Source organism: Cynocephalus volans, chromosome 3, assembly GCF_027409185.1.
Source record: "Cynocephalus volans isolate mCynVol1 chromosome 3, mCynVol1.pri, whole genome shotgun sequence".
NCBI classification, from domain to species: Eukaryota; Metazoa; Chordata; class Mammalia; order Dermoptera; family Cynocephalidae; genus Cynocephalus; species Cynocephalus volans.
Window position 1 is genome coordinate 146,782,776 of NC_084462.1, and position 15,883 is coordinate 146,798,658.

Consider the following 15,883-nt stretch of genomic DNA (forward strand, 5'->3'; position numbering starts at 1 on the left):
AATCCCTTCTTCCCTTCCTCAGCTCTCGAGGGAGGCTGGCCGACCCTGGTGAGGAGGAAACAACAGGGCCTGGAGGGGGGAAGGGAGGACAAGCGATTTCTAGTCAGGAAGTCACTGAATGTTCCTGGCTCTGTCGGTCAGCAGGAGTGACCGCAGTGCATACTTCACAGGTGGTTTGGAGCATTTCAGAGTGAGACAGCGTCTGTAAGTGCTGCTTCTCTCACGGTCCTCCACCCCTGCCTATCTTCCACTTTCCTCCTTGGCACTTTGCTGAGCAATGACTGTTGCCAGTGTCCCGTGTGGCTAGCATGATGATCTCAAACACCCTTTTATCCCTGGAGTAGGGGATGCTCAGGACTGAGAAATGGAGAAGGGGGATTCTCAGCCACTGGCCGGCAAGGCCTCACCCCCTCCTTCCTCAGCCATTTCCAGTTGGGACATTCAGAGGCTCCAGACAGGAATAGGGTAACCACGCAAACAGGTAAGCCCTTCAGGGCAGGGCAGAAACAGCCTGAGGCCCCACCACAAAGCTTAGAGGGGGAACTGAAGTGGAGGGGCCCCAGAAGGCGAAGGCAAAAGTCACCAGATAGGGCCAAGGACAACAGCGTGCTACTTAGTGGAAGATTCTGGTGACTCACAAGTAGATTTTTACAAAGAGCTCACAACTTTGTAATGAAAAGACTTTAAGGAAGACTATGTCTCTCTATCTATCTACATCCAGGTGGTCAAATCCTTTTCTGAAGCAAAAACATCTTTTAAAAAATTACTTTTTTTTTTTCTTTTAGCAGCTGGCCAGTACAGGGATGGAACCCCGGACCTTGGTGCTGAGCTAACTGGCCAGCTCTAAAGAAATTACTCTTGGGGTTCCAATCTGCACAGGGAAAGCTCCCAAGGCAGTGGAGAGCAGCAAGCCTAAGGGACAGCCAGATGCCACCACCGGCCTCCATGCTTCGTGGGTAAATCCTGCGCATAGCCCTGCTGTAAGCATGTGAGCCGGTGTGTGGCAATATTGATTTAGCAACTCGTAAGAGATAAGGAATGTCCACGGGGCCTTTCATTGCTAGCCATGCCACTGGCAGGATGGTGTAGGTAGAATCATCAATGGGGGCCTCATTGGGGAAGCAGGCCCGGTTGGGGGGAGGCTGGGGTCCGTGAGTGATGGAGCGGGGTAGATGAAGCTGATGTGAGACAGTAGGTTCTCAGAATTCTGCAGCTGGGGGTCACTGGATTCAGCCTCTCCTATTATGTGTGGAAAAGCGGATTCTAGAAAAGCTCAGTGACCAGCTGGGATCACATGGCAAGTCAGCAGTTAACCTGGAGCAAGAACCCATGGCTTCTGCTTCCCTGTCCTCACAGGGCCTTTCAAATCTGGAGGCGACACAGCACAGGACAGCTGGCTGGTGCTGGGCACACAGGGTGGTCAGAGAATGGACAGAGGTAAGCGGCTGGGCAGAGAACCACCCATGCCCCAGCTGCCTGACCCCAGGCTCCACATCTGCTCGCAGTGAGCATGAGGCCCTTGATGTGGATGAATTCGTCCCTGCATCTTTCTGGGCCAGATCCATCAAGGACTTCCCAGCTGACCCGCTGAACGATGAGACCATGGTGAGGGGTGAAGCCAGGGTCAGGCTGGCAGCATGGTTTGGGCAGAAGGGCCCACCCTCCCCAGCCCCAGGGGTAAATAGGATGAGGAAGAGAAGGGAGGAGGGACAGTGCTCCTGCTGCCCCTGGAACTATGCTGTGGTCTGAGAGGAGATTCTGCCTTGCTCACCAGGCACAGTGATCTTTGGACAGAGTGCCAGGAGGGGTGATGCTGGCTGAGGGGGCTGGGCCTGTAGCTGGCCTTCATGTGGCTGCACTGTGGCTGTAGGGACAGGCCCTGGACAGATGAGATGATCTGAACCTGCCTTCTGTCCTCCATGCTGTGGGGCAGAGGGTCTGCTGCTGCAGCCCCCGGGTCATTAGGAGGAAGCACAGATCCCGCCTGCACTGCTGAGGGTGCCTGGCACAAAGACCCACCCAGAGGAGCTGGGGACACTCTGAAGGAAGAGGGCCCAGCTGCTTGGAGGAAATCCTGGATGTCAGGCAGGGTTGGCAGGGGCACCTAGGCCATGACTGAGAGTGACAGCATGAGGGAGAATGGCCAGGTGGGGGCTGGAGTGAGGAAGGCACTGCCTGCAGCAGAGCCAGGTTCTCTGGTTTGGGGGACAGGCAGGGGAGGCGTCTGAGGGGAGGACATGCGCCATGGCTGCTGAGACCATGATGTCAGAGGAGGGCAGGGGACAGGAAGCATTGGATGCTGGTTGAGGGACATCAGGGGAGAAACAGGCACAGATGGGAGGGCCTCTTAGGCCTTCACAGGACTGTAGTCAAACAGGGAGAGGCCCCAGGTGCCAGGTGGGTGGGGGCTGGCCAGCTCAGAGTCTTTGCAGAGTCTTGCAAAGTCAAGCAGGAGTCTTCTAAGCTTGACTTTTTAGGGTTCTGCCTTGCTAGGAAATTGGCTTGGGTGGGGGAAGCAGGCAGAAGGTCGGGAGGCTCCTCCGCAAGGATGTTCAAAACATCAGCATCTCTGTACCAGCCAGCCACCAGAATAAAAGAAAGGAAAAGAAAGGATGTTCAAAACGGGGATGGGGAAGTGGGCAGGATGACTAAATTTCTTCTAGGACTAAAATAGGTGATGGCTGCACACAGACAATTAACTCTCCAGGCTCCAAGGAGAAAAATAATCTGGCATGGGACCACAGGGTCGTTTGGAGGTTCTGAAGATGCTCAGTGAATCCAGATACACTATAAGCAAGAAAACACAGGCGAGGGGGTCTTCTCTTAAGGAAATGCTGGTGAGAACTAGGGCATGAGGATGTACCCCAGAAACACACTGTTTGACCTTAGCAATGAGACGCGTTATGTGATGACCATGCCCAGAGTGTATGTACAAGGACGGGCAACTCCAGGAAGGTTGGTTTGGGAGGGATTTGGTAATGGATGCTAAAGTTCATACAGACGATGTTTCTTTTAAGAGAAGAAGAACTGAGGTGGAGGATGGAGACAAAATGAAGGGACTTAAATGATCAGGTGCCAGATGCTTTACCTACATTACCTCTTCCAATCCTCACAGCCTCTTTGCAAGGCAGGTACTGTTTCTACCCCTATTTTACAGACGAGGGGAGCCAGGGCTCTGGAATAATGAGTAACTTGCCCATGACCACACATCTAGTTATGGAAGGTTGAGGATACGGGTCTTTCTGGCCCTGAGTTCTGTGCTTTTCCTACTAAATCCTGCTCCAAGAGGGAAGGCTGGTGCCACCACTCCAGAGGAAAGCACCTACATGATGGGGTTCATGGTCTAAGTGAGATGAGCCCATCTTATGAAAGACATGTGGCTGATCAGCTAAGGCAAAGTAATGTCACAGCCATGCTGGAAGGGACTGGAAGAGGGGCTTGGGCCAGATAAGACTCATCGCTAGATGCCTCAGGTGACCAAATAGTGCTGGGTGACCATCAGGTGGAGGGACCTGGCCACTCTGGCAGCAGAGAGCTTTTACTCTCTCCCAATGCCTGATGTCTCTGCTCCTGTCCTCTGGGCGAGGGGCTGTTGGTAGATGGGTTGGAAAGGCTATTGAGAAGACAGCTGTTTGCAAGAGAAGAAATAGAAATTGTTTGTTGAATTGAGAACAGCCAAAGAGATGAAGAGGTGGCAACTTAGGCTAAGTAGAAACAGGTGTCTGAAATAAGAAAGCAGAAGCTGTTGCTGTACAGGGGGAGAGAGCCAGGGAGGGCTGAGGCTGCGGGACGTCGTAGAGCAGTCCTCTGGATTGCAGGCAAGGGGTGGAGAGGGGCTCTCAAGAGAAGGGGGGTGGGGGGAGCAGAGCCACTCAACACTCTGCACCCCAGGGTCCCATTGTCTGAGATAGCACCTGGGAAGCCCGGGCCAGACGACAGGAGGGGTTGCAGAGCAGAAGGCCACCAGGTAAGGTGAGTGAGGGGGAGAGGGGAACGGCAGTCTGCAGGAGAGGAGGAGCCCTGGTCCACTGCCATCAGAGGATAAGAGGAAAATGAGATTCTTTGGAAGCTGTCTTCACCACACCCACCATCTGAACCAGTCACTCATCAATGCAAAGACTAGAGAATTAAAAGATATCAACTCCCCATCCAGATCTGCCAACCAATGGTCAAGTCGTCAGCTTCAATCCCATTTCTGAGATGCCTCCAATTTTAATGAAGTCTCCTCCCAAGTACATCAGTATCTGGGATGCTCTGAAAAACAGCTTGAAATGAAGAACTTAGGAAGAGTCTTTGGAGCAGAGGGGCCAGGAAGTTTGTATCTGCCCACATCAAAGAGAGCCGAGCACCCCCAGCAGAGGGCACATGTCCAGAAGGAACCTAGAGCAGGTCTCCCCAGGGAGCTGGGCACAGTGTAGAATGAAGGCAGACACACCCCTGTCGTGCTGACTCAGACATCCTGGGGAGACAGGGACACACCCAAGTTTTGGGGAAAACTGACATTCTTTCCAGGCTGGGTCTGCCTATTATGAACATACGATTTGCACTCGCTGCAAAACGTCTGAAAAAGCAGTGCTTATGGGGGCGGGGGAAAGGACTGGGAAAGCTTGTTCAGGCAAGAAACACAGCTGCTGCCTCCACACCCACATCTTTCCCATCCAAGGACGTCAGAGTCCTGCCGCTGGCCACTGATTAAAGCTCCCGGCTGCCAGGAGGCTGCTGCTGCTGGGGGCACTCAGGATGCCAAGGGGGTGACAGCCACTGGAGTCAGCCACGCACTGGCTGAACAGTGTTCCTGGCTGCAAGCCCAGTGCCCACTCAGCCCCCCGGGCACTGCCCCATACATTCACAAGTGCTGCTGAGGGGTCTTGACTCCCCATGTTCAGTGCTAAAAAGACGCTCAGTCCCCTTCTGGGGAAGCTGGCTGTCAAAGGCAGTCTTGGAAGGCCACACGCAAGAGTGGCATCTGGGAGCTGCCCTTGGGTAAGAGATTTCCTGACAATTTGATGAATAGCACCCAGGCAGTTGTCTTCTGGAGTGGCCTCGCATCCCAGGGTCCCCAGTGAACTAGACTCATTTAGCCTTGGGGTCTGGAGGCAGACAGGGCATCTTAGTCCCGGTGAGCCCTGATGGAGACTCTTTATTGTTGTCACAGCCCCTAGAAGCACCAGTCCCTGTTAGGGATGTCAACTCATGTCGTCACAGCAGCCCTGTTGGGCGAGTTCCTAGAGGAGGTCCCACCTCCCACCCCAAAGCCAAGAAACAGGCCACAGGGCTGGGAAGACGTCCCAGGGCTGACTAGGGTGACTTGCATCATCATTAATACCATTTCTTCTCCAGGAAATTTACTTCTTTCCCTTCCAGGAGGAAACACCTCACCACAAGTGCTACATTGGGGATTCAGAAGCACCCAGAGCCTGGAAGATGAGGGATGCTTGGCAGGACCCCCAGCCCTTCCCAGAGCCATACATCCAGGTGAAGGGGAGACACATTAGGCTCGGGGCAGGTCTGTGTGCCCCCTGCTGCCACAGCATGGAGAGGAAGGAAAGTGGCTTCACCTGCTGCCAGGTCCCCTCCAGTACCCGGGCCTCCTTCAGGGCACTAACCTAGGTGGCAGCAGAGGCCCAACCCTGCCTCTCTTCCCCAAATAGGGGCAAACACCCCAGCCCTTTGCCTCTTCTTTCCACCTCTAGCCTCACACCAGGTGCCACCTGACAAACCAGCCAGGTACCTTAGAGCCAAGACCAAGAGGAAAGTGGGGAAAACCGCCCCTCCCTTTAATTTGCTACATTGCTGACCTACAGGAGTGTTCTGGACTTTCTGTAATCCCGCAGAGAGGGCTATATAAGGGTGAGGGGACTCAGAGAATCCGGAGTGGTTTATCTAAAATCATGCAGGAAGGTTCTAGCAGAATGTAGGTCTAGAACCCAGATGTCCTGATTTCTACTCCAGCCGTTGGTGTTTCTGCTTGGCCTCACATGCACTTACCTGTGTGGATGGATTGGTTTTTTACCAGAACATGATCTAATGTGGAAAGGTGAGAGGGGAGGGGAGGCAATGGAATTGCAGTGATGGGCTTGAGGAAGGGCTGAAGCATGGATAGCGGCTCCGGTCACCGTGTGTACACACGTGTGTGCGTGCACACACGCAGGAAAGGCAGGACTGAGGTAGGGCCTGCAGGGTGGCTGCCCTGTGGAATACAGCTGTCCAGACTGGGCCAAGGGTGCCCGGTCCACTCCTGCCCGGTCCACTCCCATCCGTTCCCCCTGCAGGAAGCTGACATGCACTAGTGAGGGGTTTCACATGAAGCAACACCACATGTTATCTATTCTACGGGGCACCAACACCAGACCAAACACATAGGACCAGCAGGAGAGCCACCTGCTCTCCTGACCAGGCCTGTCCCAGCAAGAAGGCACAGCACAGAGCTGTCCCTTCCTGGGAGAGGCTGGCAGTTCTGTAAAGGAGCGGTGCCGGGCAGTCTGGAGGGTCTGCGACGGCTTTCTGAGCAGCCTTCCAAAGCTGGGTGGGCTTTCCCAGCCTGCATGGGCTCCATCCTCCTGTCCTTCTGATATCAAAGACTGAATAGAGGGTATTAGGCCCTTCCTCTGAGTTTTGTGGATCCTCATGAAAACTTAACGGGCTGAGAAAGGAGAAGCAGCAGGAAATCTGTTTCCATGAGGCCGTGGGCCTGGTGTTCATTTGATCCGGCCTGGTGTTCATTTGATTTGCCAGCTGCCTTCTGACACTGGGCACAGGCCAGTTTTCCCATCTGGTGGTGTGGCTGGCTCTCTGGGAAGGGTCTCAAACATGGGCCCACTCCTCCTCCCCGCCAAAGAGACACTCGGGTCCAAGCAGGTTTTATTCCCCCAACCCAGTGACATTTGGGTGCTGGATGGAGGTGGCTCTGATGCACACAAAATCGTATTTGCACGGACGTACACGACACAAACAGTGGGTGGAGTCGCTCAGGTGGTCAGAAGGGAGCCTGCACAGCTGACACCAGTGCATGCAGACACACAGGGACGCACAGCAGCAGAAGCGCAGGCAGGGCAGGAGGCAGGGCAGCCCCAGCCCGTGTCCACAGTTTGTGCCAGCCTCAGAGGTTTCTCTCCTTCTGGAGAGGGCTGTTGCTGGGAAAGAGGGGCTGGGACGCAGACCACCACAGACAGGGAGGCAAGACCCCCGCATGCGATGACTGCAGTTCAGAGGGAACATCTGGGAGAGGCTTTCCATCAGGAGCCCAGCAGTGCCCTCTGCTGGGCATGATGGGCTGGTGCAGCTCAGAAAGGGAGGCTCTGGCCAGGCTGGAGAGCAAGGGGGTGTGTGCATGTGTGTTTCTCTCTCAGAGGGTGGGAAGGGCTGAAATCTGGGCCTGACGGGGATTCTGCACAGGAAGGCCTCACTGTATGTGCATTTTGTTAGGGTGATTAGTGTACCAGAAATTTCCACCTAGAATACCAATTTTCTTAACCCCCTACTCACGGATTCAGGCAAGCTCACCCAGGCACCTGGAGAGGTGGGTACATGAAGGATCTGTTGCTCCCCTAACCCCCACAGCCACATGCTACAGGGGGTACACTCAGTGGTGAAGCCATACAAGGCATACGCTGACTTCTTGCTTTCTCTCAGTCAGCTGCTCCCCAGAGCATCCCCCCAAACCTAGGTGACAGCCTCCCAGGCTCCCTGCACAGACCACAGGGGGTCCTACGGGTCCTGCTCCAGGCAATGTCATAAGGGCATATGCCCAGGCCTCTGGCAGCCGATCTGTCTTGGCACCCCACCCCCCCAGGCCTCTGGCATGCCCTCCTTTTCTACAAGTTCGGGGGCTGGCCCCCTGTTACCGGAGCCCTGGGATTCCCCCTCATTCCTGAAGGGCTCCTTCAAGTCTGTTCTGCCTCAGAACCAGCTCTATAACCAAACCTGCTGATCCACAGTCATCAGACCAGGATGGTGAAGAGGTGGAGAGAGGGCTCTGCATAGGAGGGAGGAATCTGATGGAAGCATGGATATCCCTACTTCACTGCCGACAATGCCTGAGGGTGGGGCAGGCAGGGTGGGACAGCCCACTGGTATGTGTCTGAGCATGTGTGTGTATGGAGGGGATGCTGTGTTGTGGATGGAGTTGGAAGGAAAATGGGGAAAAAGCTGGTCTACAAAGATGAATCATCTCTGTATAAAGTGTTTTCCCCTGATGTGGATGGTGATATATTTATACAATAAAATTTATTAGACTAGATAAAACCAAACTAGTGCAGTCACATTTGTGGTCTGACGTGTCAGTTTCTTGCGGGTTGAAGGAAGGAGAATTATTCTAAGATTAAGAAAACCTAAGTAAAAAAGTAGACTGATCTGAACGAGGCATCTGGGGGGGCCTGGGGGCACGACGGGGGGTGGGGGTAGGTGGTGCATGCATGTCCTTCTGCCCTGGCTCAGCCTAGTAGGGATGAGCGGGCTCTGGCAGCAGCGACTCCCAGGAACTAGACAAATGGGACAGGAAACTGACCGGGGACGTTCTCTCGGTGGCTGCACGGTGGGGAACTCGGGGAGCCTCCCCTGCTGTCTCGCCTTCCTCCTCTTGAGGCCTATGGAAGACACAGCTGCTCTTTAACAACAAGCACCTGTCTGAGGCCAGCACCTGCCTCCATGGCCTGGCTTCCCACCCATGCACCAAGGATCCTCCCATCCAGAGGTCCTGGCAGCCTGGAGGGTGCTTAGCAAGGAGCTGACCAGAGGTTTAATGGGAAAAGTTAAGGCAGAGACTGCCAAAATGGACAAGGTTCCAGGCCACATGGCCTTGGGATACGTGCTCAAGTGGCTCCCAGGGAGGGGAGCTGCAGTCCCCACTCTCCACCCCCTTCTTCTGGTGCCCGGTCTCCAGGCCACCTGTGATTTGGGACACAAAAGCTCCTCTGACTTCAAGCTCCAGACACTCAGGGTTTCTCTGACAAGTGGCCCAGGTATGAGAGGTCAAATGTGTCTGGTTCAACTGTCAGGGGACTGGTTTCTGATTGAAAGTACCCCCCTCCCCCCTTGCCAGAGCACAGGCTCCCGGGAGGCATGGCCACCACTCACCCAGTCTCCTCTGCGGGTCTCTCTGGCGTCTGGCGTTCTTTCAGCTCAAGCTGCGGGAGGAAAAGGCTGAGGGTCAGAGCAGCCACAAAGGGGAGCTGCATTCTCAGGTGACTGCTGCAACCCACAGCCCTGCACACCAACGCAATCTGGTGTTCTTTCTTCCTTGAGTCGTAACACTTGTATTTCCTACCCTCTCTCCCAGCTCGCCAAGCCTTTCACACCATCCTAGGCACCAAATAATTGGCCAGAATTATTGACTGAGCCTCCCCGTCCCCAGGCATGGCTGCCATCTCCCAAGCCCCCAGCGCTGGGCCTGGCTCACCGTGGTGGGCTTCTCCAGGGCAGCAAAGCGCTCTGCCCAGCTGGCTGTGGATTTCTCAAAAGCCTCGTGCCTCTTGATGAGCTTCTCCACGCTATCCACTGTGTGTCCAAAGTCCCGGCTGGCTAGGTAGGGCTCCTGGGCGATCAGCCACGCTTCGGCCACGGAGGCATCCCTCGAGAACCGGCACACCTCCAGCACTGCCACGGAGAACAAGCCACAGATCCACCGCAAGGCCAGGAGCCTGTTAGCACTCAGTAGTTGCTCCTGCCGGGACCGGGGTGGCCACCAGGAGGCCTGCACGGGTGTCCCTAAGCTGTACGGGCACCCTGCTGCCTGAGGCCACTCCATCCCCAAACTGGGCTCCTATCCCATTCTCCATCAATGGTTATATTTTTAAAACACATTAATTAGAACTCTACTCTAAAAATAAAATATAGTTTAGATATCTCTTTGAGGAGCAGTCTTCTGCCTGATTTCTCTTCCCAGTCCTTGGCTGTCTCGCATGATCATCAACAAGCAACCAGGGGACCAGTCCAGGCCTTCTTGCTCTAGCTCCTACCTGAGTGATGAGATTTTCTCTACCTCTGCTAGCCTCCAGCTGCAGCCTCCTTCTGTGCCTGACACTCCTCAGAGCAAACATCGGGATGCGCTAGAGCCGTACCCTGCCCTCATCCCAGGCCACAGCTCTGCAGGGACACCAGCCCAGGCACTGGGCTGGGACAAGCGGGGCAGAGGGTGGGCAGGGAGCAGGGCATGCTGGCTGGTTAGGGGTAGGCTTCCAGCAGCATGTCTACTAGGATCTTCTGCCTGGACCTGAGGCCCTTGGCCCCAGAGCTTTGCCAATGAGCAGTGCTGTGGGGTCTCTTCTCTAGGCAGTGGTGAAAATCCCCTACTCCCCAATTATGGTCTGGCCCCTGCATCCCCCTCCTCAGGGTTCCCCGGCTCCCAGGCCATACTTACACATGCAGAGCCGATCCCAGCGGGCCTCCCACTTCTCATGCATCTCCTTCCTTCTGGACAGCACCTGCTGCAGTTTCTCGCTGATCTGTGGGGAGGGATGGGAGAAAAGTTCAGGCTTTGGTAGAGCTTCCCCTACCTGAGGCAGTACACAGATGGGTCCTGCAAAGAATGCCAGGTTTGGTCCCACAGTTCTGGCTTCAAGTCTTGACCTTGCTACTTGTCAGCTGTGCAGCCTTGGGAAAGTTACTCAACCTCTCTGAGGCACATGCGCCTCACCTGTGAAATGGGGTCACCAACTCCAAAGCTTGCACACATGTGAGTGTTGGATAGGTTATAAGCCTGTTCTCCTTTACGAAGTGGCCAGCTCTTTATGGCAGGGAACGGGCTTGGTATGGCTCTAATTCTTGGGCCTGAGTGCAGCCCCGATTCTCCATGAATGAAAGACAAGCTCCTCAGAAAAAGCACAGCCCAGAGCCTCCTTTCTGAATGCTGCCTGGCTGGCAAGTGTGGGCACCAGGAGATGCAGGGTGCATGTCTCTGTCCCCGTAGCCCCCTCACCTCTTCCGAGGCCTGGTGTTGCCGCTGCAGCAGTGACTTGCCCAGCTCCAGAAAGGCGCTGAAGTTCTTGCTCCGGGTTTCGATCTCTGCCCTGATGCCTTGGTGATACTTCATGAGCAGTTCCACAGAAGAGACATCCCTAGGGACCAGGAGGTCAAAGGCAGGACAGGCAGTTTGAGCTGAAGGAAACTCTGGGTCTCTCTGGCTTGCCCCTGAGTCACGACCAGAGGCACCTGTCTCTGGGAGTCTGACCCAGCTCCTTTCTCTTTCTCTGGCCAGCCAAGAAGTCCTCTGCCAGCCCAGTCCCAGCAGGACCACTGATGCCTATGCCTTCCATTGGCCAGGGCATGGGCAGGGGGTACAGGGACCCCCAAAGAAGCCTGGGAATATTAGCCGGCAATAAAAAGTAATGAAGTATCGATTCATGCTACAACATGGATGAACACTGGAAACAATGGGCTAAGTAAAAGAAGCCAGTCACAAAGGACCATGTATGATATGACTCCATTTATATGGAATTTCCAGAACAGGCAAATCTCGAGACAGAAAGTAGAACAGTGGCTGCCAGGGTTGGGGAGGAGAGGGGATGGGGAGTGGCTGTTGGGAGTGGGGTGGAAAATCTAAACTTAGATTGTGATGAATTATACCTCAACAAAGATGTTAAAAATAAAAGTATGGCCATCAAAACAGGTGCCCTGGGGGCAGAGGGGCAGAGATGGGCCAGCAATAATTGCTAAAAGACCCAACCTGGGTGGAGAGCTCCAATCCCTGCCGGGGCTCCCACTGCCTGTGTGTCTGACCTCACCTCTCACAGACAATCAGCTTCTTCCGAGTTTCGGGGGAGTGGCCCCCCACATCCCAGCACTGGGAGAAGAGTGAACAGTCTTGGACCTGCCCAGCTTTGGACATGCGAGTTGTTAATTCTCACTGACAACAGTGGTCACTGCCCCCACTGGAAAATCCGAGTGACAAATGTCTTTCCCCATAGTCAGGACTCCCCTTGCTCTGAAACAACTGATCCTCTCAACAGAAGCTGAGCTGCTCCATTTCTGCCTGGACCAGCCTTAGGTGCCCCCCAGGGGTTCCCATGCACCCAACAGTCCTGGACTGCCCCTCCTGGAAGGAGCCCTGCCTGGTGCAGCACCCTGGTCTGCCAGTCTCGCCTGCCATGGAGTGGAGCTGCTCCCCTTACCTGGGCCTCTCCTGGGTCTCAATCTGCCGGATGATGCTCTCCATCCAGGAGAGGAGGTCGCGGGCCATGCTGAAGAAGCGGAACTTGTCTGCCGTGTCCACCAGCTGGTTTCGGCGCCCGGCACAGGCATCGAGTAGAGCCTGCCATGCGGCAGACACCTCCTGCTCCTTGATCTGGATGGCTTCTTCCTTCTCCCCAACGTAGGCCTTCTGCAGGCGGGTGGCCACATCCTGGAACTGCTGCACCTACGGCCAGGCAACACCGGACATTGTTTCCTAGACAGAGGCATGTCAGGCTCCTGTCTCCTCCTGGACTCCCTCCCCAGGGCCCTGCTGGGAAGTAGGGTCTGCAGCCTCCTACCCAGTGGTTGCTACAGGACAAGGCGCCCCTTTGAGGAGGATTTGGGAGAGGGACTGCACGTCCTTTGATCTCCTCAGAAGTACAGTAATGAGAGCTCCTGTGTACCAGGCACTGTTCCAAACACTTTGTAAGTATTAACTCTCCATCTTTATAGCAAACCCATGGAAGAGGTACTCTTACTATCCCTGTATTTGAGATGAGGAAACTGTGGCACACAGAGGCTAAGTAACTGGCCCTTGCACTAGTAAAGGGGTACAGCGGGGATCTGCACCGTGCTCCTGAGTCCCATCTGTAACCACTCTGCAAGATGCCCCTCTTGGAAAGGGGCTGCCCAGATCCCCTGATGAGGCCAACCCAAGGCACAATAAAGCCTCACTCCTGAGACCTCAATGGGGCTATGCCTGTCTCAGGGGCTCTGGAACCCCAAGAACAACAGCCACACACCAGGCCCCACCTCCAGCTGGAGGATAACTCCCTAAGAGGTCCCCTTTTGTCTGAACCAGGGGCCCAACCTCTCTTGGTGTTCTTTCCCTGAACCCTGCTGGGCTGGCCCAGGACTACTCAGCCAGCTCACCTGTCCCTACTACTCTGGAAGCCTGGGGAGCTCCTGTCAGCTAGGGCCCCTCACCTCTGCACTTTCTATCTCACTGGACTCTGGGAAACACTACGGACATGTGGAAGTGCCTCACAGGGCACCCCAGTGATGGGGGAGGGGATCTAGTCATAAGACCTTGGGGCCCCTCCAGCTCCCATGTGGAAAGGCTGAACCACGCTATGCATGTGGAGTCTATGGCCAGACCTCCAGGGTCTGAGTCCCAGCTCCTGCACATCTGCATGCTTCTGGGCAACTTACTGACCCTCTGCACCTCACTTTCCTCACCTACAAAACGCAGGCAATATTAGTAGCTACCTCAGAGGGTAGGTATGAGGATACGGCGACTGCATATATTGCTTAGAACAGTACCTGGTGCAAGAGAAGTGCTGTATATATGTTTAATAATATTGTACAACCAGAGAAACTACATTGTAAGGAATTTTATGCATTGGCTTTTTGTGAGGATTCAGTTTAAAGAACTACTTCTGATACTAAAGAAAATCTGAAAACCAGTGCTCCTTGCCCCTGGTACCCATTCTGGGGTTTCTCCTCTAGTAGTCAGGTGGGCCCCAGACACTGGGCCGGGAAGCTGGTAGAGGGGAAGACATTAGAGACAGAGCCCCGGTGCCCACGGGTGGTCAGCGAGGGGCAGAAGGCACCTGCACACCCAGCAGCTGCAGCTCCCGCTCGAAGGCGGTGTGCACCCGGTGGAAGGACTCGGCTGTGCTGGCATCCAGACCCACGTCCTCGGGCAGCTCACGGTGCTTCTCGTCGATGAGGCCCAGGATCTCCGCACCAGTGTAGAAGTAGTGGTGCAGGTCATAAGAGGCAGCCAGCAGCTGCATGCGTGTGTCTATGAGCTCTAGCAGGTCCGCCCACATCTCATTCAGCCCATCCTTCCACTCGGCGATGGTGGCCGCCTCACTGTGGCCTGCATCAATGAGCCGCTCGATGATAGCATTCACGTTGTCCACCCGCTCCTGCCCGATCGCCCCAGTCTCTCGGGCAAAGTCCCGGAACTTGTCCCGGAGCAGCTGGACATGGGGCAGACAGAAACATGGTTACAGGGGGTTCAGGGCAGGCAGGCATCATCACACACTAGCTGTGGACATTCCCAGGCAGTGACTACAACCACCTGGAGCCACACCCTCACACCTTCTCCACCGCAGGCCTGAGCCCTGGGCCATGCCGCACACCGGCGTGCCTGTGTCCTGTGCAGCACTGCAACTGGCAGGGGTGTCGTGTGTGTCCGGAATGGTGGCTGCTGTGTCTACTGCATTGGATGAAGACAATGAAAGCAGCGCTGTGACTACTCACAGTAACATGGTCAAAGTCTCGCCCCATTTCCGAGGAAGAGGCCACCAGCTCCTTCTCCGCAATCCACTGCTCCAGGTCGTCGGCCTCCCTCTTCAGCTGGAATAGGTGGTACATGTTCTCCAGCTTCCGCTTGCGCTCTTCTGCCACGTCCTTCAGCCTCGCATACTGCTTATCCACTTGCCCCTGGAGTCTGATGATCTGTTCCCTGGAATTCAAGCCAAGAAAGCCCTTCGAGGTGGCAGTCAGGAGCTTCCCAGCCCCCCTGGCAGAGGTAGGTGGGGAAGGGAAGCCCAGGAGAAATGACAGAAGCTTTCCCCTTAGACCATGATGCCTCGGGGGATGACGGAACTGTGTCCTGGAGTTCTGTTCTGGAGCAGTACCTCCCACCAGTTCCCCCTGGGAAGTGAGCGGTGAACTTCTTCATTATTCTCCCACGAAGGCTGATGGAGCAGCACTGTCTGAGTGGGGCTCCAGAGCATGCTGCTGCTTAGTGCTCCAGGGAGAGACAGGCCGTACCAAGGACTCAGTCCTTGGGGCTCCTTGGGAGATGTCTGGGGTGGCTGCTGAGGACCCACAGTGGTGGACGCCCTAAAGGCAGCTGAGGACAGGATGGCGACTGGGGGCAGCTGGAAGTGTCTGGCCCATTGGATTCCATTTATGCAGAATCCACACAACTCAACAGAGCAGATGGGTATGGATTTTCTACCTTCCCTCTTATGTAATGATTTTGCTGAGACACTGTGAGGTCCTAAAGTACCTTCTAGACCATAAAAAGAGAAGCAAATTAGCCATCAGTGTCTCTTAGTATATTCTAACTCTTCAAAAGATTGGAGCTCCCAGTTCACCAAGAGGGTAGTTTTGCTATTCCATTCTCTAATCTTTTTGCAAGCCAGGCCTTAGCTGGCTCAGTTTAAAGTTACACAAAACCAAGGCATAAAATGGAATTGGGCCAACCAACAGCCCAGAAGCAGTATTCTCAAACTCCTACTTTTGGGAAAAACTGTTCCCATCTCCCCTTCTTAGAGCTGTTGGGATATGGGCCAGTGGTGCCCCTGGCCCAAGGTGCACGCACCCCTCGGGGTGGCCTGCGGCCAGCAGGCTCTGGGCTCGGCCAGCCAGCTGCTTGATGTTCCGCCCGTACTCCTCCACTGTGCGCTGCTGCCGCAAATGCCGCTTTAGCATCACGATGGCACCCTCTTCATCCTAGGAGGCAGCAGATGGTCAGTGCCAGAGCTCAGCCCGGCCATACTCCCTCCCTTGGAAGGTCACAGCCCAGCTCCTGGAGGTGCCCGAGGTGGGAGGGAGCCAGGCTGACAGGACACCCACGTGGGACCATGCACGGTCCCTTCCCAGCACCACTCGTGCCCTGCCTTCCTCTCTCAAGTACCCAGGTTCTTATCAGTTACCCTTCCTTCCAGACTCACCTCCAACTTCTGCCCCAGAAAGCTTCCTATATCATTTCAGCTTTGAGAGACAGCTTAGCCTCACCTCTCATCCCTCCCAC

General features: G+C 55.1%; 1 protein-coding gene across 2 annotated transcripts in view; it reads right to left on the reverse strand.

The window, feature by feature from the left end:
* SPTB (spectrin beta, erythrocytic) overlaps positions 1-15,883 on the reverse strand; it is a 116,454-nt gene that overhangs the window by 9,117 nt on the left and 91,454 nt on the right. For both annotated transcript variants that reach the window (XM_063090718.1, XM_063090719.1), the window contains 9 exons: positions 15,452-15,582; positions 14,380-14,584; positions 13,722-14,096; positions 12,108-12,352; positions 10,916-11,054; positions 10,358-10,442; positions 9,398-9,594; positions 9,076-9,125; positions 8,507-8,585 (listed from right to left, as the gene is read on the reverse strand). In XM_063090718.1, the coding sequence (XP_062946788.1) occupies positions 8,507-8,585; positions 9,076-9,125; positions 9,398-9,594; positions 10,358-10,442; positions 10,916-11,054; positions 12,108-12,352; positions 13,722-14,096; positions 14,380-14,584; positions 15,452-15,582 (1,506 nt within the window). The remainder of the gene's footprint in view (positions 1-8,506; positions 8,586-9,075; positions 9,126-9,397; positions 9,595-10,357; positions 10,443-10,915; positions 11,055-12,107; positions 12,353-13,721; positions 14,097-14,379; positions 14,585-15,451; positions 15,583-15,883) is intronic.